At 42.6% G+C, this 16,274-nt stretch overlaps 1 protein-coding gene and 1 long non-coding RNA gene across 4 annotated transcripts in view; one reads left to right on the plus strand and one right to left on the minus strand.

Annotated features, from left to right (window-relative positions):
• atxn7l1 (ataxin 7-like 1) overlaps positions 1-16,274 on the minus strand; it is a 50,536-nt gene that overhangs the window by 25,503 nt on the left and 8,759 nt on the right. For all 3 annotated transcript variants that reach the window (XM_034674017.1, XM_034674019.1, XM_034674018.1), the window contains one exon: positions 8,359-8,463. Coding sequence is in view for 1 of the 3 variants with exons in the window: in XM_034674019.1 (XP_034529910.1) it covers positions 8,359-8,463 (105 nt within the window). In the remaining 2 variants the exon portion in view is untranslated. The remainder of the gene's footprint in view (positions 1-8,358; positions 8,464-16,274) is intronic.
• LOC117805332 lies at positions 7,629-8,616 on the plus strand. Its single transcript, XR_004629405.1, has 2 exons — positions 7,629-7,843; positions 8,364-8,616. It is a non-coding gene; the product is annotated as an uncharacterized LOC117805332 (long non-coding RNA).

A 16,274-nucleotide genomic window follows, 5' to 3' on the forward strand; every position in this document is an offset into this window, starting at 1 on the left:
CAACGTCATCACCCATGGCTTCCAGACTGTCCGATGGACCAGGATAGAACCGAGAGCGCTGTGGGCCTCAGACACTGTATTTGTATTTATATCTTATTAATTACTTTCTTCTATTAATATTATTTGATACTTATTGTGTATATAGAGCAACTGTAATGACTGAGAGATTTCCCCCAGAGACAAATAAAGTGTTTCTGATTCTGATAATTCTGCCCCACAGAGGTGTGATGATGTCCACTGCTCAGTGCAATAAAATAACTGCACTGTACTTTGAAGGAGGGTGTAAACAAACTCTGACCAGGTAGCGCTTATTGTGCGTCACTCAGTAAGCAGGGAAGGCGTTAAGTGTGTGTGTGCGGTTGTCATTATGTTGTACAACCAGGTTAATGAGTGTAGTAGTAATCTACAAACAGCAGCCGAGGGAGCAACACAGTGGAGCAGACAGACTGACTGACAGTGTGTGTTTGCTCAGAGTGTCAGAGGGCTGCAGGTGACTGAGAGGCAGTGTGTGTGTGTCAAGGAACTACTCGGTGCCAGACCCCCCCGGCCTGTTTGATGGTCATGTCTGGCCCATGTATTTGAAACACAAAAACACACAAGAGATTAACCCCTGCATGTGTAGCATATGAACTGCAAGGGTGTGTTTGTGTCCAAAGGTAAAGGGTGCGTAGGGGAGTGTGTACATCTCTCTGTGATTTGTAGAGAATGTCTCATCGGAGCATATAAGTGAGGATAGGTTGTGTGTGTGTGTGTGTGTGTGTGTGTGTGTGTGTGTGTGTGTGTTTCTGTGTGTGTGTGTGTTCGAGTATGGCAGGTGTGTAAATAGGCCAGTGGAAGCGGAGGCAGCTGTATCCAGAGTAGCAGGATCAAAGTCCAGAGGCACATTTGCAGGTATGCAGCTACAACAGCAATAACTTCACACGTTGGATCACACAGTGTTTCACGAGGCGCCACATCTTAAACCTACATATCAGTGGAATCAGCTGTGAGGCTCAATGAAGCAGCGCTGCAGGAGGGATCTCAGATTGTGTGTGTGTGTGTGTGTGTGTTTTTGACCTAAACGTGGACATTAGAGTGTTTTATTTGAAGAATTCAGCATTTTTTGTTTGAGGGGAGGAATAAAGTAAATTATAAATCTGAAGAGCGTCATCAAATATTCAGCGAAGACAAATACAACCTGAACTTTTGACTGTGTGGATTTGATTTGACCTGATCATCAAACTCTGCCTGTTTACTTTTCTTTTTGAGTTACTGGTTTAGTTTTTAATAAAGGAGCACTTTCTTATGCTCTATTCCCGTTGTTGTGAGGAAGGCCTACAGTATCTCACAAAAGTGAGTACACCCCTCACATTTCTTCTAAAGATGATGCACAAGAAACCTGCAAACAGTTTGCTAAAGACTAACAGACTAAGGACATGGATTACTGTACTGTGTCTTGTGGTTTGATGAGACCAAGATAAACTTATTTGGTTCAGATGGTGTCAAGGGTGTGGCGGCAACAAGGTGAGAAGTACAAAGACAAGTGTGTCTTGCCTACAGTCAAGCATGGTGGTGAAAGTGTCATGGTCTGGGTCTGCATGAGTGCTGCTGGCACTGGGGAGCTACAGTTCATTGAGGGAACCATGAATGCCAACATGTACTGTGACATACTGAAGCAGAGCATGATCCCCTCCCTTCAAAAACTGGACCACGGGGCAGTATTCAAACATGATAACGACCCCAAACGCACCTCCAAGACGGCCACTGCCTTGCCAAAGAAGTTGAGGGTAAAGGTGATAGAGTGGCCAAGCATGTCTCCAGACCTAAACCCTATTGAGCATCTCTGGGGCCTCCTCAAACGGAAGGTGGAGGAGCGCAAGGTCTCTAACATCCACCAGCTCTGTGATGTCGTCATGGAGGAGTGGAAGAGGACTCCAGTGGCAACCTGTGAAGCTCTGGTGAACTCCATGACCAAGAGGGTTGAGGCAGTGCTGGAAAATAATGGTGGCCACAGAAAGTATTGACGCCTTGGGCCCAATTTGGACATTTTCACTTAGGGGTGTACTCACTTTTGTTGCCAGTGGTTTAGACATTAATGGCTGTGTGTTGAGTTATTTTGAGGGGACAGTAAATTTACACTGTTATACAAGCTGTACACTGACTACTTTACATTGTATCAAAGTGTCATTTCTTCAGTGTTGTCCCATGAAAAGATATAATTAAATATTTGCAGAAATGTGAGGGGTGTACTCACTTTTGTGAGATACTGTATGCACACACACACACACACAGACAGATGTCCAGGTACATTCCTCCTTTCATTGCATTGATTGCGGTGCAAGCTCTCCATCTCAACAAACACGTAGGAATGTCATTGGATTTAAAGTTCTGAGTGGAGCAGATGTGTTTCAGTATTTTGTTGATTTTTGAACAGCTGCTTTTCAAACAACTTTCCTCTGAAAGATGATCATCTGCGGCTGTGAATTTGGATGTTTTGGTGAGACAGTTAAAAGAAAGTTTGCATGACTTTGTGAAATATGTGACGGACGGGTCGGGGACACACCTGGAGAGAGACGTAAAAAAACAAGCTGCTATGTGTGGCAGAGAACTGAAAGCAGACATGACACTTCATGTTTGGGGTAATTGAACAGAGTGCAAGACATGAAAATTATTAATAAAGCCTTTGATTAATTAGATTCATACTTAAATGGCCTAACAGCAATACTACTACATTAAAAAACAACAACAACAAATAAAGAGAGGTGTGATAATGTCCCTGTATGTCCTCTGGGAGAGGCAGTATTCATGAATGACTCCACGTTTACACACTCTGTTATCCATCATGCTTTGTAACACAACTCATTGTGGGAGCACTGGGCCGGTTGGGACTTAATCCCACTGATTTACAATGCAGCGAGGCTGCCTGTGCAAGGTCACAACGGCGCTCCAACCACAAGGGCACCCTCACTACTACACACTCCTGCCTGTCTGTCTGTCTGTCTGTTGTTATGGCAATGCTGAGAGCCCAGTCGGCTGCCGATTGGCTGCTGACTCATCCTGTGGGTGGAGCTGTTGCATGATGAGGAAGCTGGAGCTCAGCTGGGTTTGTTTACAATGAGAGAGGAGCAGGGGAGAGAGAGAGAGAGAGAGAGAGTGTTGTGAGGAAAGAAGGAAAAGCATCTCTAGAAACTCTCAGTTTTTCACATTTTCTAGAAGTCCTGACTCTGAACATCCTGTACTGATATATTGAATGATTTGAAAAGACAAATTAAAGCCTCTTAGACTACAATTACAATTCTGCCTTCACTACATCTTTGTACATTGCACCTCAAAACAGTGGGACATTAGTGTCCCCATGTGTGATTACACACAGCATTACAGTGTTGCTGAAGTGCAAGAGGAAGAGCTTATTAACATACAGAAGAAGCGCCACATACACACATACTCAGACATGCACACACACGGCACTTGTCCCCCCCTTTCGTCACCTTCTTCACCCCCATTCCACCTCTGTTACTTCCTCTGAGAGAGGATCAGAGGTGGAGCAACTTTGCCCCACTGTCACACCCCAGTGCCTCATACAATGCAGCCTTGAAATGTAGTAAAGGACCAATAAGCGATGTCCTTTAAAAGTCTCAAGATGATAACTGCTAAACAGTTCTTTATTCACAATTCTCAAATGTAGTTTACACTTCAAATTGCAAATAGTGCTTTAAGGCACGCACAGAACTCTTAAAAACGTCCCCAAATTGTTCCAGGTGAGCCTCTATTACACCACTAGTCTCTTCATTTATACTGTCGTGGTAGTGGGAGCATGATTTGATACTCTATTTACAAAATTCTTGATTAAAACTGAAGGAAAGGTGCATCTCGATTGGTTGATATCCAGAAAATCCCCCCAAAAAATCACAAAAAGTGAAAGTGCAAGGATTCTGATCCTGACAAGTGCACGACTAGGGTTGCAAAATTCTGGGAATTTTCAAAGTTGGAAACTTATCATGGGAATAAACGGGAATAAACCAGGAATTTAATAAATGGAAGGTTGGCTCTTAATAGGGAATTTATGTATAGTTGGGAAAATATATTTTAGCATAATCCTGACTAAAACAACCAGATTTCATGCAAGTACAGTTGAATATCTATGCTATTCCTCAATCACATGCACATAGCACACTGCTTACTGCAGGGCTATTGAGACCATGCCCCCTACATGCACTGTGCATTCCTCCATCACATGCACAGATGATTTCTAGAATCCTGCAGAGGCTAGGCTTGAGAAGCTTGAGGGAAGATGCTTTTTTATTTGCATGTTGAATGGGAGTTTTTTGGAGTGAGAGGGGTTCTTTTCATTTAACATTTTGAATGGGACTTGGTTGGGATTGCATTTTTGTTCATTTTTGAGTGGCTTGGGTCAGGAGGATGAGAAATATTTAACTCAAGATTCATGTTTTTGTTCTTCAATGAAAGAATTGATTGTTCAATAAAGTATTTAACACTTGATAAAGTTCTAGTTACAATTAAATCTGTTTTAATTGTATCATTTTGATGGATGTCTGCTTATAACAACATATATTTATGCTTGGATATACCACCTTTCGATTAAATTCCCATGGAAAGTTTCCAATTTGGAATATTTCCAAAATTCCCCAGCTTAACTTCCCATGGAAATTTACCAGAAATTTTCCAACCCTTTACAACCATATGCACGACCACTTTTCGATAGGAAGCACTATTTGATAGAACACCGGAGTGAACCCAGAAGAGCGACACATAATGGGATAAAAAACATCAACGTGCAGTCAGACTGTCTTACACTCACTTCTGCTGTTTTTCACTCACAGTGTATCCACACACTGAGGGTATGTTCAGTTCCTTGCAGCATTGATATAAAGGTAATATAATGATAGAAGTGCTTGACTCTGTTGCTTCCTCTGCCAACTTTTTGAAAACAAACTAGAGTGGTGAATTTATGAACAAATATTTATGCCATGGATTGAGAGAGATACAAAAAATAAAGGTCACATCTTCTGCTACATCCTGTAAGTATCATCCTCTGTATAGACCGAAGAAGGGGAATTCCTTTTAGGTGATGTCCTCTCTTTGGTCCTGAGATGGGGTAACAAAACATTCAGATTCAATGCATTTTGTTATTCAAGGCCAAACAAAGTTAAGTGGTAAGAAAAGACACAAAGAAACTCGCTATGATCTACAGTAGCAGCTGGCTTTTTAATTGTTCAGAGCCTCAGCTAATGGCTCACACACAGCCAAGCTGCAATAACAATAACACAACACGAGCAACATCCCCAATAAACGAAACCGAGCAGTGCCTCTGTGGTTAAGGGCAAAACTTTCCAACGCCACCGTGCGAAATGAGCGACTCCACCGCAGCCCAGACGCACACGCACGCACACTCTTTCACACGACAGAGGCGGAAACGCAGACCAGCCGAAACACTTGTTCAGTTAGAAATGAGAAGAAACCAAAAGGAAAACAGGGGGACTGCTTTCTCTTTTCTAACCTTCCTCAGAGCTCCATTTAATCCACCACTACAAAGACAAGTTAGAGAGACAACGAGACCCCTTTCATCGTGCACTTGACTTCCTCACACTCTGCAGGTCACACGCAGGGAAGAGGAACCAAAACGTGGAGAGGAGAAAAAGTAGTAGATGAGAGGATTGGAAGGAGTACACTGAAATTTCTGGACGTGGCTTGGAGTGCTGATTGATCTCACACACATAGCTGCAACACAGGCACATAAACACACAAAAACAGTACATATTCATTGGAGAAATATCTGTACACTGCCATGCCAGTTCCAAAAAAATAAAGCTTTAAGGATCGTTCAAAAGCATTGAAAAATAATTCTTTGCTCATTTTCTCTTTATGAGCTCTCTGGAGACTGCATGGTGTGGATGCTGCCAGTGTGAGGGATTTATTTGATATCCCACTGGGGCCACTTATGCTAAGAATATACATGCATGCTTTACTCTAAGGAGATTTAAACAAACAGATCCACTAAATGGAGTGAGAGTGTGATGCATTAAAAAATACGGTATATGTTAACCTATGTGAACAGGAACGTGGATGTCACCCAGCATGCATCCAGTTCAGGTCCCTCGCTTAAGTTGTGAACACTCTCTTCCTCACACACGGCGAGGCTTGAGCAGCAAACTAGGCGTGTGTAACTCAGAGCCACTGACCCCTGAGGCAGCAAACCCCTCCTCTCTCTCTCTCTCTCTCTCTATGTGAGTTTGTGCATGCATGCATTTCTGTGTACGCAGGACCTCAGTGCTGATTCGTTGCACTCTCGAGCTGAAAGCAGAATCCTATGCTGCACACACACAGACAAATACAAGGCTGCAGCAATTAACAAAGAGTACTACATTGAAGGTGGAAAAGCACCAGCAGGGAATGATGGCGCTCTGAATTGTGAGGATATTACAGTGACATGATTTGAACGGGCAACAATGGGAGGAAATGCATAAAACATCATGAGGATCTCTTGACAGGGTCAGGTCCGAGAGGCAATCCACTCAGCAGAGGTCAGGGAGAGCGTTTTTCATGTCATGACACAGAGCAGTGGCGGATAGAACGCTCCAAATTTAACAATGAAGTCAATGAATCAACTGCAGGAGCTGGACACTTTGACTTCGAGGTCACCGCATTACAGTCAGAATGATCACAAACACAGACGTGCAAAATGACGACTTCGTCTGCGCCTGCTTGTTATCACTTTATGGCCCAGCAACTGTTTCGTTTTATCGGGGAACTCTCAGGAGATTCCCTCTCTTGATCGTGTGTGTGTGCATTTGTGTGCATGTATGTGTGTGTGTGTGCATGAGTGTATTTTAGACCTGTTGTTACCCGACTCTCTGGGCTTGTCAGCAAGCCAGATCGCTGCCAACAAGAGAGAGGAAAAGGGGGGGTGGGGACCTGCAGGGGGCAGGAGTGGGGACAAAACAACAGCGCCTGCCAGGAGTCTGAGTTTGTTTGTGTGTGTATACAGTATGTGTGTTTGTGTTTGTGTTGTGTGTGTGTGCGTGTCTCACAATATCACTGACCTCTTTCTGCTGAGAACCATAAAGTGAGAATGTGTGTGCACGCGACTCCAGCGGCCTTTCTCCTCTCAGGGAGAAGGATGTATGAGTGTGTGTGCGTGTGTGTGTGTGTGTGTGTGTGCATGTGTGTGTGTGTGTGCATGCGTGCTCATTAAGCGTGGCCATGTGTCTCCCCTCCCCGCTCAAACAGACTGCTCAGGCTGGTGCACGTGCCGCCGACAGAAGGAAGCAGCAGCTCGCGGGCAGATGCGAGCACGCTCAGTAGGGCCTCAATCAAAAGCAAACAAGAGGCAGACGGACAGTTTGGAGAGCCAATCAGGGACCGGGATCCAAACTTCATAAACGAGACCCTTCTTCCTTTAGAAAAATGTTGCTGATTGATTATCTGACTTTCAGCATTGATGCTTCTATTGATTTGGAATGTGATCATAACAGCTGACTGTCTGCGAGAGGCGCGAGCAGCATCTCAACTGGACCGGTTGGGTTTGTTGCAGAGGATTGCAGTCTCCATAGCAACAAATATTGGATTTTTGGGAATAACGGTGAGCCTTCAGGTATATAAAACATATGCAGCTGAGCAGTTCTGTGTTTTTTTGGACCCTGGGACTGTTTTGAACGATTTTTCTGAAACATTCGCACTCCAAATACATTTGTCAACAAAAACAGGAGAGGGAAAGAAAGGAAGGGAAGAAAGTTTGAAAAAAAGCCCTCATGTATTCATTTAAAATCAAACCATCATCCCTTTTAAAGCTGCCTTTTCCTGGTACGAACATCAGCCTGATCCAAAGGGTATTAACTCAAGAGAGGTAATCTCATTCTCATAATTGGCTTTGTCCATATGCTTATTCCTTGAATTAAGGAAAAGCCTGTGCACAATGCTACATCTGCTCCATTATCTGTGAATTATTTAGTGTTTCTCAGTTATAATAAGCCCTGTGAGCATTTGCAGGCATAACCAAGTGGTGATTGTTTGTGGAGGATAAGTTGCAGTTAGACCATTGTTAAAAGAGCCCTGGAGGGGCAAATAGTATTTCTATTGTTGAATTACTTTATCTGGCTTCACTCCTGTGCCCCGCGCTGTGTGCGTGTGAGTGTGTTTGTTCTGCGCTCCTGTGTGGCAACAGGAGACACCCCGAGGAGTGTGTGTGTATGAATACTTCAGTGAAGTGTAAGATTATGCCCTGGGGTTTTTGTGTGGGACTGTGCCTCTAGGAATCTGTGTGTGTGTGTGTGTGTGTGTGTGTGTGTGTGTGTGTGTGTGTGTGTGTGTGTGTGTGTGTGTGTGTGTGTGTGTGTGTGTGTGTGTGTGTGTTTCTCTTACCATAGTGTGTGAGGATGCCCTGAGGAGTGACCACCTGATTGCAGACATGGCAGACAACAAGACAAAAATCCTCCAGAGCTGGGAACTGGCTGTAGATGAGCATCCCTGGGAAGACGGGAGGAGTAGAGAACATGTTTCATGACTTTGAAGAACTGTGGGTACATGCAGCAGAGTTTCACTATACCTCTACAGCTGCTGCATGCTGTAACCACAGACATGGCAGTTCAAACCATAGTGAAAATAAATGATCTTTAATGATGTTTGTAGAACACAGTGACTCTTATTGGTATTAATGGGGCCTTGTAACCTGAGCAGCTAGCAATTATATGGTGCTTACTTTCCTAATTTATTGTTCTGATGATAAAGGCTGCCCTTTGTCTAATAAACATGTTCTATCATCATGATCCTGTATAAAAAAAAATATTAAAATTAACTATCCAAATGTATTTTTAATCAATGGCAATGTTTGTACTAATTGTTACATTCTTAGCCCTCTGACTTAAGAGTCCTAATTGTTTCTTTAAAGACTATTCAAAGCGTATAAAGATGGTCGATGCATCTCCACCTCCTCCAGGTGTGCAAAACTGATGAGCATTTGTCAATAGAGCAGTCAATCACAGAGTTAAATAATGTTTATTCCTCAATAATTGAACATCTACCAGAATGATAACTAACTTTAATGACAAACGACACATTTGAGGACCTCATTAGTATGGGTATTTTGATTTCAAGGTTTGGCCCATGTCCCATCTGTTAACATGGAGGAGATTGGTTTCACTTTTGGGGAACTGTCATATCATCCTTCAATAACACAACCAAAAACAGAACAGTTTTTAATTTAGACTACCAAGGCCAAATGAAAGCCCCAGTAGGGTTTTTTTAGGTGGTCACAAACAAAAAGGTCGAACTGATACTGATTCCTTTTCAAAATAATCTACAAAAGCAATCTCCAGAAACATGATTGAGAATTTCTGTATCGTAATTTCAATGCCTGAAACTGTTGCAAGGGGTAGGTGCCAGAGCAGACAATTGACAGGAGGATGAAAAAAAATTGCCTTTCTTTACAATATATTACAATGTGTGACTAAGGCTGGGCGATAGTTTGATAATGATAATTTTCGTGATATTATTTTTCTCAATATAAATAGAATAAATGTTTGATACAAATTTGATATAAATAAACCTGTAATTACACCCACAAAACACTAGACAGGGAGGGATGTGCCTTAAATGCTAATGTTAGACAGAAGAAGTAGACAGCATTGAACAGCCAATCATGTCACAGGGTGAGAGGTAGGCGGGGCTTAATGATGTTTGGAGCTGAATGTAAACACAGCTGACAGGAGCGATAGCAACACAGAGGTTAACTCAAAACCCACCAGCTCAAAGCAGAGTGGTTAGTCTGACACTGTGCTGACTCAGCGTTAACTTTTAACTTTGCACACTTAATCAAATAAACTTTCAGGATGTGGGTAAAGGAAGAGCACGGAAACAACTTCTACTGTGCATTTCTGACACGTTTAATGTTCACCGCGACCGATGTACAACTGAACACTGAATAATCAGGATGCTTTCACTGCACTGAGAAACAATACTCTATAAACTGATACACAGTAAACAGTTTAATATATAGTTGTTGTAAATTTAAATCAATGTATGCAAATTATCTCAACCTGAGAAAAATACAAATCTAGAAACTAAAACTTCACAAAAATAAATCTCATTTTACATTAAAGACCTGCTTCCTGTTAGAACCGTCAGAAATGATGGATTCAAGAACCTTATCAGAAAACTAAATCCAGATACAAGTTAACTAAAGGGTAAAAATCTGCCTTTAAATTCAAAGGAAACAATGATTTGATATTAATTGTGTTATTATGGATATCGGCTGATATGAAATACCATATCGTGATAACATACTTTTCTATATCGCCCAGCTCTATGTGTAACACTTACGGCTGTAAGGGTAGTACTTCTTAACAAGACATCTCACCCTACTCTTCTGTCATGTACAAGAGATCACCAATTGATAACATGTGTATCATCACCAAACAAGGGTGCAATAATCAATGCAAACTAAAAGTTCCTCACTGCAGCTTTAAAGGAGCAGAACAATAAATCAGGGTTCCCACTCTTTTCCAGAGATCATTTTCCAGGACATTTCCAGGACATTTTCATTGATGATCAAGCTGGTATGACCGTCTCAATTTAGTTCCTAATTTAGTTCCTAAATAGTCTAATATGTTCCTCTCAGTGGAAGTCTACATTGAAAGACATGTAGTCTATGGCTATCAATGAAATCATCTCTTACATACTTAAAAATGATGGCAAATTGATTATAGAATAATGCAACCACAGATGTACAGCACTTCACTTTATTAGTGCAACCAAGTAACAATGATGGGCAACATCTCAGCTTTCTCTTTTCTCAAAAAATATAAAATGAGCTAAGAAAAAAAAAAGAGCCAGCAAAGGAATCAGGAAGCTGCCTTACTGAAATAATTAAATAATAATAATGATCAGAGGATCAGTGCATTAATGACATAAATAGAACTGAATGACAAAAATGGCCGCAAATGTTTCTCAACTCAACTCAAACTCAAAATATACCTGCTTAATCATGATATTCATCCTGCTAAGTGGTCGATATAAAACAAAGCAAATGTCACGTTTTTTTATTTGTGTTACCGTAAACTCTGAAAAAATCGCACCGGTGTAAAGACGCACTCGGTATTTGAAGATCTCTCAGATATTTAAAAAAATGTAAACTGTCTTCCTGCGTGGCGATGTCTATTATGATCAGCGATGTCTACAACGTGGAGTTTCTGTTCAGCTGTGTCACTCTTTTTGTTCCGTTTTGGGAGTTTGCACTCCGACTAGCTAGAGCAGGGGTTCGGAAACTTTTTGGAGCCAGGGACCCCTTACAGGTGAGAAAATTGTCCATAGCCCCCTCATAGTTGTAACACAGATTAAGCACATTAGTGATGTGTCATGATCAAAAGCTGCGGCTCTGAGAGACGATGCTTTATAGTGAATCAGAAGAGCCGGCTCGCATCGAGAGAGAGCCGGCTCCCAGTTTTTTCCTTTCACTGCTTAGCTCTCACAGTGCTCAGCCCCAGCTCTGCTCACAGCAGAACTTAGTTTTGATTGGTCAGCATGGCGGCCATGCGGCCAATCACATGTGAGGATATAGGATACAGGTGATGGAGGGGAGGTTGTGTATCCTGGCTTCATCTGTTCTTTCAGACAGAGTCTTCTTAAAGACCGGGCAAATACTCACTGAGAGGAGAAATCGGATCAGCCCATCCAAGCTGAGGCATCTGATTTTTCTCAATGCCAACCTGAGGACATTAATAAAGTTTGCTTGAGTTTGATTCTGGTTCTGTTTGCTTGAGTTTGGTTCTGGTTGTGTTTGCTTGAGTTTGGTTCTGGTTGTGTTTGCTTGAGTTTGGTTCTGGTTGTGTTTGCTTAAGTTTGGTTCTGGTTGTGTTTGCTTGAGTTTGGTTCTGGTTCTGTTTGCTTGAGTTGGTTCTGTTTCTGTTTACTCTGAGTTGGTTCTGGTTCTGTTTGCTTGAGTTTGGTTCTGGTTTTGGTTCAGTTTGCTTGAGTTCGGTTCTGGTTCGGTTCTGGTTCTGTTCTGGTATGGTTCTTGTACGGTTGTGTTCTGGTTCACGTCTGGTTCGGTTCTGGTCCAGTTCTGGTACCGTGCTGGTACGGTTCTGGTTCGGTTCTGGTACGGTTCTGGTTTGGTTCTGGTTCGGGTCTGGTTCGGTTCTGGTTTGGTTCTGGTTCAAGTCTGGTTCGGTTCTTGTACGGATCTGGTACAATTATGGTTCGGTTCTGGTTAGGTTCTGGTTAGGTTCTGGTTAGATTCGGTTCCGGTTCGGTTCTGGTACGTTTCTGGTTCGGTTCTGGTTCGGTTCGGTTCTGGTTCGGTTCTGGTTCAGTTCTGGTTCTGGTCTGGTTCTGGTCTGGTTCGGTTCCTGTTCGGTTCTGGTTCAGTTCTGGTACTGTTCTGGTTCGGTTCTGGTTCGGTTCTGGTTCGGTTCTGGTTCGGTTCTGGTTCAGTTCTGGTTCAGTTCTGGTTCTGGTCTGGTTCGGTTCTGGTTCGGTTCTGGTTCGGTTCTGGTTGAGTTTGATTCTGCATGAGTTTGCTTCTGGTTCTGTATGCTTAAGTTTAGTTCTGGTTCTAAACCTAACCCTAATCGTAACCCTAACCCTAATCCTAACCCTAACCATAACCCTATCCCTAACCCTAATCCTAACCCTAATCCTAACCCTAATCCTAACCCTAACCATAACCCTATCCCTAACCCTAACCCTAACCCTAACCCTAAGCCTAACCCTAATCCTAACCCTAATCCTAACCCTAACCCTAACCCTATCCCTAACCCTAATCCCAACCCTAACCCTAAACCTAACCCTAATCCTAACCCTAATCCTAACCCTAACCCTAATCCTAACCCTAATCCTAATCCTTACCCTAATCCTAACCCTAACCCTAATCCTAACCCTAATCCTAACCCTAACCCTAACCCTAATCCTAACCCTGACCCTAATCCTAACCCTAACCCTAACCCTAACCCTAATCCTAACCCTAACCCTAATCCTAATCCTAACCCTAACCCTAATCCTAACCCTAACCCTAACCCTAATCACAACCCTAACCCTAACCCTAATCCTAACACTAACCCTAATCCTAATCCTAACCCTAATCCTAACCCTAACCCTAACCCTAACACTAACCCTAACCCTAACCCTAATCACAACCCTAACCCTAATCACAACCCTGACCCTAATCACAACCCTAACCCCAACCCCAACCCTAACCCTAATCACAACCCTAACCCTAATCACAACCCTAACCCTAACCCCAACCCTAACCCTAATCACAACCCTAACCCTAATCACAACCCTAACCCTAATCACAACCCTAACCCTAACCCCAACCCTAACCCTAACCCTAACCCAAACCCTAACCCTAACCCCAACCCCAAACCTAACCCCTAATCACAACCCTAACCCTAACCCTAATCACAACCCTAACCCAAATCATAACCCTAATCACAACCCTAACCCTAACCCTAATCACAACCCTAATCACAACCCTAACCCTAACCCTAATCACAACCCTAATCACAACCCTAACCCTAACCCTAATCACAACCCTAACCCTAATCACAAACCTAACCCCAACCCCAACCGTAACCCCAATCACAACCCTAACCCTAACCACAACCCTAACCCTAACCCTAATCACAACCCTAACCCCAACCCTAACCCCAACCCTAACCCCTAATCACAACCCTAACCCTAATCACAACCCTAACCCTAATCCTAATCTCAACCCTAATAACAACCCTAACCCTAACCCTAACCACAACCCTAACCCTAATCACAACCCTAACCCCAACCCTAACCCCAACCCTAACCCCTAATCACAACCCTAACCCTAATCACAACCCTAACCCTAATCACAACCCTAACCCTAATCCTAATCTCAACCCTAACCCAACCCCAACCCTAACCCTAATCACAACCCTAACCCTAACCCTAATCCCAACCCTCACCCTTATCACAACCCTAACCCTAACCCTAATCAAAACCCTAACCCTAATCACAACCCTAACCCTAATCACAACCCTAACCCTAACCCTAATCACAACCCTAACCCTAACCCTAATCACAACCCTAACCCTAACCCTAATCACAACCCTAACCCTAATCACAACCCTAACCCTAATCCTAATCTCAACCCTAACCCAACCCCAACCCTAACCCTAATCACAACCCTAACCCTAACCCTAATCCCAACCCTCACCCTTATCACAACCCTAACCCTAACCCTAATCAAAACCCTAACCCTAATCACAACCCTAACCCTAATCAAAACCCTAACCCTAACCCTAATCACAACCCTAACCCTAATCACAACCCTAGACCCCCAGGGGTACCAGAACCCCACTTTGAGAACAACTGAGCTAGAGTACTGTAATTGAGCCAAGTGTACCATAAAACATAGACAATATACCCCCGTTTTCTGTGAATGCATGATTATGAAGTGAAGGAGAAAAGATGTGAAAAAAGTTGTGCAGTGTCGCTGTCTTTTCCAGCACAGCATGCACTCAACTTTCAATGAATGGGGATGTGTTTTGTTAATAGGGTCAGGTCAAACGCAGCCATGTTGGAATAATTTTCCAGGACTATATGTGATTTTCCAGGACATTTTACTTTTTCTCCCATTTTCCAGGTGTTTTCCAGTACTGGAAAACTGGTCAACTGTTTTCCAGGTTTTCCAGGTTTTCCAGGACGCGTGGGAACCCTGATAAACAACAAGAGCCATGCTTCTAAACATTAGCATTTAGCTTTGGCGATGCTCCAGTCTCTAAAATCGTCCTTTTTTTGTACACTAATGACAGCAGCTTCTTATCGGCAAAGTTATCACCAACATGTGACATCATAACCAACAATTCGGCACAAACAGCCATAACAATGAGTGCTCACTCCACAGACAGGCTTAAAGATACAGACTCACAAACAGTCCATCCAAATACACACAAAGTTGCATGTTCTCGCCAGCATACAGCAACATTGTGCCTGGATTTATTACGAGACACCCCACCCACTCAAGAAAAACTGAGGATTAATAGAAATACTGAGGGAAAACAAATATGTCCAATGGAAAATAGCTATTATCTCCTCTGGCTAAGCTTTGAGAACCTAATCTGCTGACACAAATCACAGCACTTATTAGCATGGGGCTTAAGCCAGAATTGCTGAGGGGTGGTGGGGTGTGTGTACATGGATGTCTTTTTGTTTTTTGCTGGAAAGCTAACAAGGAGAAAATAACAGAATGTGTGGGTGTCTCAGAGTGGACGACTGTGTGGCATTATCACCCTGCTGGGTCATCTGGGGAGCAGAAGAGACAGCTGCTTGTCACGCTATGTATCATGAAAGTCTGTATGTGTTAGTGCTGGGCGATTTATAAATTCATATCAGTCGATATCGGCAATTTTCATGATAAATATCAAATCATTCTTTCATATCACTTTAAAGTAGGGATGGGAATTTACAGTAATCCTTGTACTCGATAACTCAAATTACCTAATGAACGACTACTTGAGTACTCGCAATTATTCATTGTTTTTAACTGTAAACAAAAATAAATAAATAAATAATAACCATTTTGGTTATTATTACTAGGCTAATCTTCTCCGCTCTGGTTTCATCACAACGACGTGTGCTAACAGGGCTAGCAAAAGACGTGATGCGAGTCTGCCTGTTATCTGTCTCTGTTGTTTTCTCCTTGTGCTTTAAGCGTATGTGGTTAAGCATCAAACTAGTATTTCTATGGTATGTAAGTTTAACGCTACATATCTTGCACTGCACATCAACTTCATCGTTTTTTTCAAAGTGCTTCCAGACATTACTTTTTTAACTGACATGCCGTAGGTGTCCCAGGTGTCGCAGACAGTTCTGTATTTGTTGTGCTTTTGCTTTTGGTGGAATAATATGTTCCTAGAGAGCTGATGTTAAACAGTAGTTTTTGCCGAAATCTGGCTTGGTGTGAACTAAAGCTGAAGCTGTGGCTGGAGAAGTCATACGTTAATATCCCGTTCATTATTTTCCTTTAGTATATTTAGTTAGGCGAAAACAAAAAGCACATGGTCACACATGTAACGCTGTATGAGTTCAATAGTTGCCAGGTGCGCGGGTAACAAAATGCTACTGGAATAATGGGGTCAATGGCGAGTACCTGAGTACTCGAGTATTCGTACCCATCCTTACTTTAATGGCTGATTTTTTATCTCCTGAGTGAAAGTTGAAGAGACAAGACAGTTTGTTAGCTTGTATCTGGGATTTAGTAGTCTAGTAAATCGCCAAAATATCTTAACTAATGAAGTTTAGTGGCCTTT

This window comes from Notolabrus celidotus, chromosome 21, assembly GCF_009762535.1.
Source record: "Notolabrus celidotus isolate fNotCel1 chromosome 21, fNotCel1.pri, whole genome shotgun sequence".
NCBI classification, from domain to species: Eukaryota; Metazoa; Chordata; class Actinopteri; order Labriformes; family Labridae; genus Notolabrus; species Notolabrus celidotus.